This window comes from Silurus aristotelis, assembly GCF_946808225.1.
Source record: "Silurus aristotelis genome assembly, chromosome: 12".
NCBI lineage: Eukaryota > Metazoa > Chordata > Actinopteri > Siluriformes > Siluridae > Silurus > Silurus aristotelis.
In genome coordinates, this window is record NC_139585.1 from 21,641,470 (window position 1) to 21,655,317 (window position 13,848).

Genomic DNA, 13,848 nt, shown 5'->3' on the forward strand with positions numbered 1-13,848 from the left:
ATTGTTATGATTAGATTCGATCAGTGTGGTAATGGTGTATGGTATTGTTTCTGTATTAAGGATTGTTTTGCAGACAGATTTTTCATTTTACATTATTTGGTTGAAGGGCAGCTGTCTTTCTAGTTATATACAGTATTGGGGTGGTTCGGTACTTACCTCGGTTTTTAAAGCACAGTCCGGTTTATTTTCACAAAATTGTTTGTAATTTTTTATTAACGCAGTTTATTTTTATTAACATTTGTGATCATCAACATTTAAACAGTTTACATTTTTAAGATAGTTTTAAATAAAAAATGTTAATTAAATTCTAATCATTTTTATTTGTATAGCGATTTTAACGATAAACATTGTCTCTAAGCAGCTTTATACAGATGATGCAGTAATAAAGAATAAATAAGATGTTCTTTATAAGCGTAAGTTTGTCCCTGATAAGCAAGCCGGTGGCAACTATGGCAAGGAAAAACCTTCCGAGATGGCATAAGGAAGAAACCTTAAGAGTAACCAGAATCAAGAGGGAACCCATCCCATATGGGTGACACCGAATATCCATTTATTACAGCTAAATGATGTTGAGGTGTGCAGAGATGGTGATCAGATGCAACTGTAGTCCTGTGTCATCAACTGTAGTCCTTTGTCAGTGTAGCAGACTGTTGACATTGACTACAGTCCAAATCCATCCTCAAAGCTTGTGTCTTATTCCGTAATTTCATGGATCCTCAGGCCGTTGATGAGAAACCATCCCCAGCTGCATAGAGTGGCCTGCAATCGAAGAGAACGCCATCCAGAGGCAGGCCAGGATGAAGTGGGCAAATCTGTGGAGAGGAAAAGGGAAGGAACAGTGGTCACTGTTTCCTCAGGAGCATTTTAACTCGACCGAGAGAGAGGGAGAAGAGAGAGAGAGAGAGAGAGAGAGAGAGAGAGAGAGAGAGAGAGAGAGAGAGAGAGAGAGAAGAGGGTGACATGGAGAAAAATATATGGATTATCAAGTATCCTTATTTTTGTCTAAAAGTTAAGGACACTGTGCAGTTGGGGATTCCAGCAAGACTCGCTAGTCACCACTCCAGCAGCCTGCCACACCACCGTCCTGAGTGAACGTGCGAGAGTGAGGGGACGACATTACCTAATAAAAGGCTTGACTAAATAAATATGTTTTCAGCCTCGCACTTGAACACTGAGACTGTGTCTGAGTCCCGAACACTGATTGGAAGGCTGTTCTATAACTGTGGGGATTTATAGGAGAAAGATTTGCCTGCTGTAGTCTTTATTATATAAGGCACCAACAAATAGCCTGCACCTTTTGATCTAACTAGGCGTAGAGGATCATATTGGTACAGAGGTTTACTCAGATAATGCGGTTAGGTTAAGAGACTGTTAAGTGCTTAATATGTCAGTAGTAGTATTTTATAATTAATGCGAGATTTGATGGGGAAACAGTGTAGACTGATTATCAAAGTTGAGCAGAAGGAAGTTATTAAGCATCCACTGTCTAATGTTCTTTACACACTTCTCAACATTTTTATGCTGATCTCTCTCATCTGGCTTTGCTGAAATATACAACTGTGTATCATCAGCATTGCAATGGAAGCTAATTCCATGCAGAGGTGGCAAAAGTACACCCATCCTTTACTTAAGTAGGAGTACAGATACTCATGTTTTAAAATACTTGGGTAAAAGTTGAAGTACTGATTATACTTTTTTACTCAAGTGAAAGTAAAGATGTCTTGGCTTTGACATGTACTTAAGTAAAAAGTAGTTATTACTTCCACCTGTTTTAGCTGTTAACTGGACCTCACATCATATAAGATAGATAGATTGCTAGATAGATGTGATAGCCTAGTGGGTTAATGTCAGGGTCCCCACGAGGATGAGTTTGAGAGTTTGATTCCTGGTCGAAGTGGTTGCTGTGTTGGGAAATAAAACTTCTGGACCTTGTCCACTCTGAAAACATTTCAATTCTGTGTTGGATTAATTTCTTGATTTTCTGGTCTTTAATGAAAGATAACTCCACAAAAAAAAGGCACTTCTGTGGTAGCTTAGTGGGTTAAGGCTTGTACCTGAACATGGTTCTTAATATAGTCCATGCTGGTGATAAGGTTTCAAAGCCAGTCCTACATGCCTTCTTTTTTACTGCGCTGGCATGAAAAAGCACACATGCTTTTCAGCAGCGGTCGCTCAGTGGTTTAAGGCTTGTGCCTCATCTAAACATGCTTCCCAATTTGATCTCTTTCATGGTTCAGTGGGTTAAGGCCGGTGCACTGAAGTCCTAGACTTAACACTCGACACACACTCATTACTCATCGCAGGCCATTCCACCGTCATTTATTTATTATTATTTATACTCTACCGTACTACACTGTTTACATGCTGTCTTTTGCACCTCTTGACTGCTGCTGTTTTTTGCACTACATTGTGTCTGTTAATATTCAGTCCCGGGTATAGTTTTTACAGTTCTCCTCATACAGTACTGTATTTTCAGAGTATACAGTAGGTTTACTAGTTGGCGCTATCTCAGGTTTTGTGTCTTGTCTTGTGTTGTCTTGTGTTTTCTGTCTGCACTGTCTGTCTGTAATGTTTTTTGTCTGCACTGTCTGCACTAGGTTGCACTCGATGCACTTTATGTAGCTTGTTGTTGTTTAGTGTAGCACCAGGGTTCCGGAGGAACGTTGTCTCGTTTTTACTGTGTACTGTGTACCACTGTGAATAGTAGAAATGACGATAAAAGCCTCTTGACTTGACTTGACTTGATATTGAGGATCAGGGTTTGAATCCTGCTTTCTGCCTGCTAGTTGCGATGTAGGTTATGTTCCTGCTTCCTAAATCTTTCTTTAGCTTTATATTTTTGTGTTGATGGTTTAAAGGTAGATAGACCTGCTCTAAACAAACTTCCCGTCCTGTCTTCCCTGATGGTTCAGTGGGTTAAACCAGGTGTCTTGCTTTTTGTGGTGTTCAGGGTTCGAATCCTGCTTTCTGCCTGCCAGTCACGATCAGGATTCACTTCCTACATCTTTCTTTAGCGATTTATTTTTGTTTTTAATGGGTTGAAAAGAAAGATAGACCTGCTCTAAATAAGTTCCCTAGCCTGTCCTCACCGATGGTTCAATGGGTTAATGTTGGTATCTTGCTGGTGGTGGGGATCATGGTTCGAATCCTGCTTTCTTCCTGCTATTTACAATGTGGGTTCAACTTGTGCTACTTGCATCTGTATTCGCTTCCTACATCTTTCTTTAGCGTTAAATTCTTGTGTTGATTGTTTGAAAAGAATGATAGACCTGCTCTAATCAAGCTTCCCATCCTGTTTTTTTCTGATGGCTTAGTGGATTAAGGCTGGTACTTTGCTAATGTTGGTGGTCAGGGTTCAAACATGGCTTTCTGTCTGCTAGTCATGAGGTATGTTAAATTCCTGATTCCTACATCTTTATATTCTTGTCTAGTCTAAACAAGTTTCTCAGCTTGTCCTTCCTGATGGTTCAGTGGGTTAATGCTGGTGCCTCCCTAATGGTGTGAATTAGGGTTCGAATCCTGGTTTGTCCCTGCTATTCACGATGTGGGTTTGCTTCCTACGTCTGTTTTTGGCATTATATTCATGTGTTGATGGTTTAAAAGAAAAGGTAGACCTGCTCTAAACAATCGCCGCAGCAGGTCCCTTCCGATGGTTCAGTGGGTTAAGATTGCTATTTTGCTGTTGGTGGGGTTCAGGGTTCGAATCCTGCTCTCTGTGTTTCTGTCTGGACTGAATTTCTTGCTTTGAAGCATGAAACGAAGGATAAACCCCCAAAAAAAAGAAGGTGTGTTGTGGGACTTGATGGCTTTGTGATAAAAGCCTTGCCTCTGAGCTCAGAGGTTGCTGGTTCGAATATGGCTTGTCCCCACACTGGGTAAGCTGTCTGTAAAGTAGTGTGTGGTGAGTAATGAGGTAGTTGACTGAGAACAAAGGTTTGTGAAGACCTGTTGCTTCACAGCCTCAGAAAAAGTGATGGTGATAGGTTTTTGGCAGAATTGTTCCCTATATATGCAAAACTAAGTCGATACTTTTTTGGACGTTTTTGCTTCATAACCACCTGTTTTCAGCTTCTCAGACGCTGGGGGGGCAGATGCCCGGATATTGCCCCTCTGCTTTAGGATACACCCTCCGAATCCGAATCCACAGCCAACCTTCCACGCAGCCATTCCTGACACCTTCCTCACTTCAGTCAACAGAACCTTCTACACTCTTAACTTTGAGCCCTGGCCGGGTTTTGAACCGGCAACCTCTCAACCCAGAGGCAAAGCTCTTCCAATTGAGCCACAGGATCTCCTGCAAGAACCTGATTTTTAGGACCTTTTTTGGTTCTTTGTTAAAACTTTCTAAATGGGAAATAAAACTTCTGGACCTTGTCCACTCTGAAAACATTTCAATTCTGTCCTTTCTGTGTTGGATAATTTCTTGATTTTCTGGTCTTTAATAAAACATAACTCCACAAAAAAAACAAAAAAACAACAAAAAAAAAACACTTCTGTGGTAGCTTAGTGGGTTAAGGCTTGTACCTGAACATGGTTCTTGATATAGTCCACGCTGGTGATAAGGTTTCAAAGCCAGTCCTACATGCCTTCTTTCTTACTGCGCTGGCATGAAACAAAGTATGAACCCTCCAAAAAAGCACACATGCTTTTCAGTAGCAGTCGCTCAGTGGTTTAAGGCTTGTGCCTCATCTAAACATGCTTCCCAATTTGATCTCTTTCATGGTTCAGTGGGTTAAGGCTGGTGCCTCACTGAAGTCCTAGACTTAACACTCGACACACACTCATTACTAACTCAGCCCATTCCACAGTCATTTATTTATTATTATTTATACTCTACCGTACTACACTGTTTACATGCTGTTTTTTGCACCTTTACTGTTTCTTATTACACTATACTGTTATTATACTATACTGTTTACATGCTGTCTTTTGCACCTCTTGACTGCTGCTGTTTTTTGCACTACATTGTGTCTGTTAATATTCAGTCCCGGGTATAGTTTTTACAGTTCTCCTCATACAGTACTGTATTTTCAGAGTATACAGTAGGTTTACTAGTTGGCGCTAACTCAGGTTTTGTGTCTTGTCTTGTGTTGTCTTGTGTTTTCTGTCTGCACTGTCTGTCTGTAATGTTTTTTGTCTGCACTGTCTGCACTAGGTTGCACTCGATGCACTTTATGTAGCTTGTTGTTGTTTAGTGTAGCACCAGGGTTCCGGAGGAACGTTGTCTCGTTTTTACTGTGTACTGTGTACCACTGTGAATAGTAGAAATGACAATAAAAGCCTCTTGACTTGACTTGACTTGATATTGAGGATCAGGGTTTGAATCCTGCTTTCTGCCTGCTAGTTGCGATGTAGGTTATGTTCCTGCTTCCTAAATCTTTCTTTAGCTTTATATTTTTGTGTTGATGGGTTAAAGGTAGATAGACCTGCTCTAAACAAACTTCCCGTCCTGTCTTCCCTGATGGTTCAGTAGGTTAAACCAGGTGTCCTGCTTTTGGTGGTGTTCAGGGTTTGAATCCTGCTTTCTGCCTGCCAGTCACGATCAGGATTCACTTCCTACATCTTTCTTTAGCGATATATTTTTGTTTTTAATGGGTTGAAAAGAAAGATAGACCTGCTCTAAATAAGTTCCCTAGCCTGTCCTCACCGATGGTTCAATGGGTTAACGTTGGTATCTTGCTGGTGGTAGGGATCATGGTTCGAATCCTGCTTTCTTCCTGCTATTTACAATGTGGGTTCAACTTGTGCTACTTGCATCTGTATTCGCTTCCTACATCTTTCTTTAGCGTTAAATTCTTGTGTTGATTGTTTGAAAAGAATGATAGACCTGCTCTAATCAAGCTTCCCATCCTGTTTTTTTCTGATGGCTTAATGGATTAAGGCTGGTACTTTGCTAATGTTGGTGGTCATGGTTCAAACATGGCTTTCTGTCTGCTAGTCATGAGGTATGTTAAATTCCTGATTCCTACATCTTTATATTCTTGTTTTGATAGGTCAAAAAGAAAGGTCTAAACAAGTTTCTCAGCTTGTCCTTCCTGATGGTTCAGTGGGTTAATGCTGGTGCCTCTCTAATGGTGTGAATTAGGGTTCGAATCCTGTTTTGTCCCTGCTATTCACGATGTGGGTTTGCTTCCTACGTCTGTTTTTGGCATTATATTCATGTGTTGATGGTTTAAAAGAAAAGGTAGACCTGCTCTAAACAATCACCGCAGCAGGTCCTTCCCGATGGTTCAGTGGGTTAAGATTGCTATTTTTCTGTTGGTGGGGTTCAGGGTTCGAATCCTGCTCTCTGTGTTTCTGTCTGGACTGAATTTCTTGCTTTAAAGCATGAAACGAAGGATAAACCCCCCAAAAAAAGAAGGTGCGTTGTGGGACTTGATGGCTTTGTGATAAAAGCCTTGCCTCTGAGCTCAGAGGTTGCTGGTTCGAATCTGGCTTGTCCCCACACTGGGTAAGCTGTCTGTAAAGTAGTGTGTGGTGAGTAATGAGGTAGTTGACTGAGAACAAAGGTTTGTGAAGACCTGTTGCTTCACAGCCTCAGAAAAAGTGATGGTGATAGGTTTTTGGCAGAATTTTTCGCTATATATGCAAAACTAAGTCAATACTTTTTTGGACGTTTTTGCTTCATAACCACCTGTTTTCAGCTTCTCAGACGCTGGGGGGGCAGATGCCCGGATATTGCCCCCCTGCTTTAGGATACACCCTCCGAATCCGAATCCCCAGCCAACCTTCCACGCAGCCATTCCTGACACCTTCCTCACTTCAGTCAACAGAACCTTCCACACTCTTAACTTTGAGCCCTGGCCGGGTTTTGAACCGGCAACCTCTCAACCCAGAGGCAAAGCTCTTCCAATTGAGCCACAGGATCTCCTGCAAGAACCTGATTTTTAGGACCTTTTTAGGACCTTTTTTGGCTCTTTTTTAAAACTTTTTAAACAATCTAAAGGAAAGCTAAGCGGTAGGAATCGAACCGGGTAAGTCAGATAGCAGCGACCACTTTACTGACCATTACACCAACACAGGAGAAGCAAACAAGCCTTTGCTTATTGGACTCTTGGCTTTTCTATAGTTAGGAGACCAGTGATTTCTCTTAGATCATGATGGTAGAGGGTCAAAACTTCTCCTTCCTGTACATTCTCTAAGTAACCGGAAGTCTATGAGAAGTGACTCAGGTACAAGAACCACATCTCCAACACCTGCACCACTGATATACCATGATTTACCAGCAACCAATTTTAATGACCTTTTATTGTTCTGTTTTTAAAAACTTCTTATAATGTTAAATATGAAACTAGAAGAATCGAATCAGGGAAGTCTTTCATCATAGATCGCTAATGGCATTACTTCAAAACTCAAAACTTTGTTAGACATGTAAATAAGCAGGAAAGACAGAGACAAAGACAAAGAGACACAGACACAGCTTTAGAAAGAGTGAGAAACAAATAGAGAGACAGCAAGAGAGATACATATAAAGTGAGACAGAGACATTTACTAAAAGAGACACAGAGACAATTAGATAGAGAAAATAGAGAGACAAAGATAGCGAGATATAGCCACTTCCTGTTGGAACAATCTACTATACTACAAACAATTTATTTAGAAATTATTTTTACATTTAATATTACATTTTCTAAAGATAAGTTATACAGTATTTAACTTCTTCTTCTATTGGCTACTTCCATTATGGGTCGTCAAAGCGGATCATCTGTCTCCATACTACCCTGTCCTCTACATCTGCTTCTTTCAAACCAAGTGTCTGTATGTCTTCCTTCACCACATCCATAAACATCCTCCTTGGCCTTCCTCTTTTCCTCCCCCCTTGCAGCTTAATCCTCAGCATTTTTCATCCTATATACCCCATATCCCTCCTCTGCACATGTCCGAACCATCTCAATTGCGCCTCCCTCACCTTGTCCCCAAAACGTCCTACGTGCGCTGTCTCTCTAATAAACTAATTTCTAATCCTGTCTATCCTCGTCACTCCCATTGAAAATCTCAACATCTTTAACTCTGCTACCTCCAGCTCCTCCTCCTGTCTTTTACTCAATGCCACTGTCTCTAATCCAAAAAAACATCGCAGGTCTCACCACAGTCCTACAAACTTTCCCTTTCACTCTTGCAGATATCTTTCTATCACAAATCACTCCTGCCACTCTTCTCCACCCACTCCACTCTGCCCGCACCCTTTTCTTCACTTCTCTAACACTATTAACACAATATACTATTGACTCCAGGTACCTGAACTCCTCCACCTTCTCCACCTCTTCTCCCTGTAATCGCACCACTCCACTGCCCTCCCTATTATTCACACACATGTACTCTGTTTTTCTCCTACTGACTTTTATTTCCCTTATTTTCATCGCATATCTCCAACTCTTCACCTCTCTCTTCTCAACCTGCTCCCTACTCTCACCACAAATCACAATATCATCCGCAAACATCATAGTCCATGAAGACTCCTGTCTGACCTTTTTCTCAACCTGTCCATCACCACTGCAAACAGGAAAGGGCTCAGAGCCGATCGTTGATGCAGTCCAACCTCCATCTTGAACCAGTCTGTTGTTCCTACTGCACAGTTCACTGCTGTCACACTGTCCTCATACATGTCCTGCACCACCCTCACATACTTCTTTGCCACACCTGACCTCCTCATACAATACCACAACATCTCTCTCAGCACACTGTTGTACACTTTCTCCAAATCCACAAACACACAAGTAACTCCTTCTGACCTTCTCTATACTTCTTGGTTTGTGATCCACATATTTAATTTGGCACATGTTTTACACTGGATGCCCTTCCTAACGCAACCCTCCCCATTTATTTCCGCTTGGAACCGGCACTAAGAGTGCAATGGCTAGTGGAACCCTAATGGCTGGGTGCATATTTACTTTTCTATTTATTTTAGCTTACTTTAGCCGAGGTCTTCATTCCTTCCATCCTTCATTTATTCACTCCCCGGATATGCGGAATCGTCAAGATTTTTCTCCTTTTAATAGAATTTCTTGAAGCTGGACATAAAACACTAAAGAAACCATAGTGCTAGTGTTAGCCGCTAGCCACTTCGCTATGGTTTCTTTAGCGTTTTAATGCATGCAGAAAACAAATCTTATTTCCGGTACGGAGTGACTAGTGGCCACAGTGACTCTTTGCTAACTCTAGTTTCTTTTTTATACTCTGGGCATTGTTGTGTATGTTTGCAATTTTAACAATAATAATAATAAATGCATTCAAAGATCTGGGCGGAGACTAAACATACTTGCGCTCCGCAACTTAATATGTTCTTGAGAGATCTCAGATTGCATTCGGTTCACAAGTGTACCGACCCAAAAAAATCCGGTATGAATATGTATATGGTTACACCCCTAGCATTTATTTATACAGGTAGTCCTCGACTTACGATGGAAATGCGTTCCTATGATCCCATCGTAACTTGAAAACATGTTCTAGCAGACCCAGGAGTCTTAAAGAATGGTGATCAGTACGGGGCAGTATACTGTAATTTGTTCCAGAGCAATTTATAGAACTGTATTATAGAAACTATACAGTATATATGAATGTGGCAGAGGGCATGTTGACAAGTGCCATTTTGTGCGCTGATGTTCATGTAAATTTATAATTGTATGTATATGTATAATAGTCCACCTGATAGTATAAGGAAATTGTATGAATCTGCAAATCATTTTGAATGAAATATATGGACAATTATGCATGTACAACAATATAGTTTTAATTGTCTTAATATAAAATAAGCTAGCATAATATGTTAATTTTTATTTATTTATTTTGTATTATTTTCAGTGGTTATGTTTGATACATTTTGTATCAGGGGGTCCCTACCCCATGTCGATCGTCTAAGGGGTCCTTGACCTGAAAAAACATTGAAGATCCCTGATGTAAAGGATTTTTCTAGTTACACCAATATACTGAGTAAATGCTGCACACAGAGAAATAACTGTTTAAACTCTTTCTGCATTAAGTGGTCAAGAACCCCATCATAACTACCTACATTTAAAACCTGCATTTTACATTTTAAACCTAAATTTCCTGCTCTTCGTGGTTGTAAAGAGTGCTGTAATGCTATAGTTACTGCAGTTCTTATTTCAGCTTTGTAGATCTGGTGCTTTTTGAGGTAATATTTTTTTAGAAGGTGACATATCTATTTAAAATATAGGCACGTTTGTGTGTAAAAGTCATGTTTCTGAAATATTCAAAATCATTCACTCTGAAGTTTGATATGAACATTAACTGAAGCTCTTGACCCGTATCTCTGTAATTTTATGCATTGACAGATTAAATAATGAATTGCATGAATGAGAAGGGGTAAAGGTGTTCCTATTAAAGTAAAAAGTGAGTGTTTAATGAAATATATGCACTAGACACTGTAAAGGAAAAAGGAAAAGGTTTTAGTATAAGGTTAGGGTTAGATTTAGGAGAAAAAGCAATAATGAAACATATCCATATATTAAATCAATATCAACGGAGGATTGTTAAAAGGGTAGTATGTCATGTGTATGTGTTTTTGTAATACATTGACATCTCATCCTAGCATCTATTCATACATGCACATGGTTTTCTCAGGCCAGGCATTATCCTGGTCTGGGTTATGTATCAGACATGACCCAGACCAGGATAAAGTGCACACTGAAGACAACTAAATGAGCCAATTAGCAAGAAATTGGCTAAACTCATCCCCAATGCGGTCCCTCCCTCTGGATATCAAAATTCATGATCACAATTAAAAAACAATATCTTGTGCAGCAAGATATAAGGTCCCTTACGAGGGAAATATCAAGGTCCGTGACGTCGGAGTGACGTGGGGCCGCCTTCCCGTGGGCTCACCACCTGCAGGAGGGACCGTAAGGGACGGTGCTGTGAGGATTGGGCAGCAGTCGAAGGCGGGGGCCTGCTTAGACTGCTGCCCCCGCGACCCGAATTACGGATAAGCGGGAGAAAATGGATGGATGGATGGATGGATCTTGTGCAGCCCCGTTTTCTGGTGCCGAAACATTTCACTGGTGTATAATTAATTGTTTTGTGTACTGAGCCAGCCAAATAGACAGACAAAGCAAATTAGTGTTTATTTGTTTGTATCTGATTTAAAAAAAATATATCAGTATGATTTTTAAATAAAGTAATAAAAAGTGTTCATTGGATCTTTTTTTGGTTCAAGATCAGTATTTTTCATCTTAGCCTTGAGGCTTTTTATGATTCCATGTTGACTGATTATTTTAGACTTGTATCAAGATAGTATTTGCATTAGATAAGGTTGAAAATGCTGCTGAGTATCGGGGAAAGGGACGTCATTGTGATCTGACATGAGCACAAATCTGTGTGAAGAGACGTGATGTGGTGTTCTGAGCACGCCAGCATCTAATGTGCTCTCTCTGTGTCTCTTTTCTTAGACTCACTATAGTGATGGAGAATACATAATCAGACAGGGGGCTAGAGGAGACACCTTCTTCATCATCAGCAAAGGAAAGGTACGATTTCTCTCAGACACACAAGCATGACTGCATATATTTTCAATTTAGATCTTCAGGACTCAAGAAATGTTGCATTTTTTCCGATAACAGGTGAACGTTACCCGTGAGGATTCGCCCAATGACATTGTTCATCTGCGTGGCTTGGGGAAAGGGGACTGGTTTGGAGAGAAAGCTCTTCAAGGGTAAGTAAATACACACATCATAACCCCTGCAGCGAGCAGTATCAAAAATAATATATGAATAGCAGCGTGGGTAAACACATGATGAAGTTTTTTGACAGTTTGACAAGTTATGTAACTATGCATTTCTTCATAATTTTTTTTTTTTTTCAATCACAATCTGTTTCTTTGAAAAAAAGGAATATATCTTTTCAAAGAGACAGAGATTTCATTACACGTTCAGTGAAGGATTCCTTGCCTAGCTCTACATTTGTATTCTAATCTAATGAGTAAAGATTTCTTTTTAAAGAATGTGAAATAATTTCTCACTTTGATTATTAGCTTCATCCACAAAGCATCTCCGTGTAATAACCTGAGGTAAAAATTGCTCCCAGATTTCAAGAACTCATCATTTTCTCGTGACTCCACTGATCTTTGTTCAGACAACATTATTGAGGCAAATATTCGCTCATTCGTTCTTTCACTCAGTTGTTTTGTGTTGTGCTATGTTGGATAAGTTTTTTTGCTATTATTAACTTATTAGTAGGTCTTTTAAACATTTGTGTCTGTCGTCAGTACAAAGAATAGCGCTGTGTGTCTAACTGTGTCACACAATCACCTTGTTAAATCCTGAGATAGGCACTGTTGTCTTACTTTTAAATAACATTAATCCGAATGCACACTGTGTGATTTTGACCACAATTTGGTCAACTGAGACTAATTAGAAAAAATCAAAAAGATCCCTATAATCCTAGGCTAAATTCTATAATCTTTAATCACTGGTTTGACACGTTCATCGACACCCTATTAATGGCCATTGCAGTTTTTTTCTGCTGATAAAATTCTGCCAGTTTCGGAAGATTTCAGACTCTTTCCTGCAGTGTGACTTTTCCTACAACAACCGTCAAACCAAGAACTAATAGGAGCGCCAAACCTGATGACGCCATTAGTGCGACAACCTCAAACCACCTCGGGGAAATGTCAAAACAAGTCTGTTTTTATTTTGTCTTTTATTATCAAGGCATAATCACGAAAAAATTAATACTACAGATTGTTTTTGTTTGCTGCTAGCTACCATTAGCGGGGGAACACAAGTCTGAACCTGTCACCGATTGATGATGTGGAACTTCAGACGAGACTTTTTCTTGTGTGTTCAGTTCTGACTCATCTTGACTGTCGTACAGTCTGACATTCTGACAACTGAGATCCGACAGTGTGACACGGAGATCATGTTCGTACCGTCTGACAAGCAACAATAGCAAAGGACTATTAAAAATGCCACAGTGTGTGTCTGGGATTAGGTAGACTCACTGCACTGACCACTGTGTTTGTTATATACAATAAATATTTTGTCCCTTTAAAAAAAAAAATGCAATTGAAAGTTGGGACAACTGCCCAACAACTGTACGTCATCCTCCATCTTGTTTGTTTTAAGTTGTATGGATAACATGATCATGTCACATGACTAAAAATACATACTTTTTAAAAATAGCTTTTTTCTCATATTAGATATCAGATTAATCCATTTAGGAGCCAATTTCTGAGAGGCTTTTGCTTCACAGTGGTGAGCGACATGAGGCCAAACCATAGAGAAAAACATGCATTAACATGGATATCTCCGAGTTAGAAAGTGGCCTACATAAAATAAACCGTGTTTTGTTATGTTTCTAAAATAGTTTTAAAATGTATAGATTGTCCAAATCTTTTCAATTTGAGAAAATAAAATTTTCATCTTTTTTTTTTCTTTGCCAGAATTGAGCTGCAGTGAAATCTGACAGGATTTCTCAGACAAAAGTGCATTTATCATTATGAGAAATTATCAATATTTTATGTGAATAGGAACATAGTTACATATCAACAAATAGGAAATCAAATCTTTGTGTATTTTTGCATACCTACTGTTAGATATACATTCTACTTGTTATCCTCCATCTTTCATATTTTTTTATATTATAATATATATCCATTAATGGACTGCTAAACTGAATAGTTTAGTTGTTTTCAGAAAAGCCTGCTCCAGATCAAACATAGGCATTCTTTGTCTTTACATGACTGTGACCTAGCGGTGATGGGGGTATATGATGAAACCCAGGGACCAGAATTAAAAAAAAGGACCTGCTTATTAAAAGCCCCAAAGAGGTGAATAGGGTCAGAACAGTCTACTTGTCCTTTAGTGCAAATTCATTTTGCTTTTGTAAAGCTGA

General features: G+C 39.6%; 1 protein-coding gene across 2 annotated transcripts in view; it reads left to right on the forward strand.

Annotated features, from left to right (window-relative positions):
* prkg1 (protein kinase cGMP-dependent 1) overlaps window positions 1–13,848 on the forward strand; it is a 194,727-nt gene that overhangs the window by 148,364 nt on the left and 32,515 nt on the right. For both annotated transcript variants that reach the window (XM_083556777.1, XM_083556776.1), the window contains exons 6-7: window positions 11,406–11,483; window positions 11,577–11,668. In XM_083556777.1, the coding sequence (XP_083412903.1) occupies window positions 11,406–11,483; window positions 11,577–11,668 (170 nt within the window). The remainder of the gene's footprint in view (window positions 1–11,405; window positions 11,484–11,576; window positions 11,669–13,848) is intronic.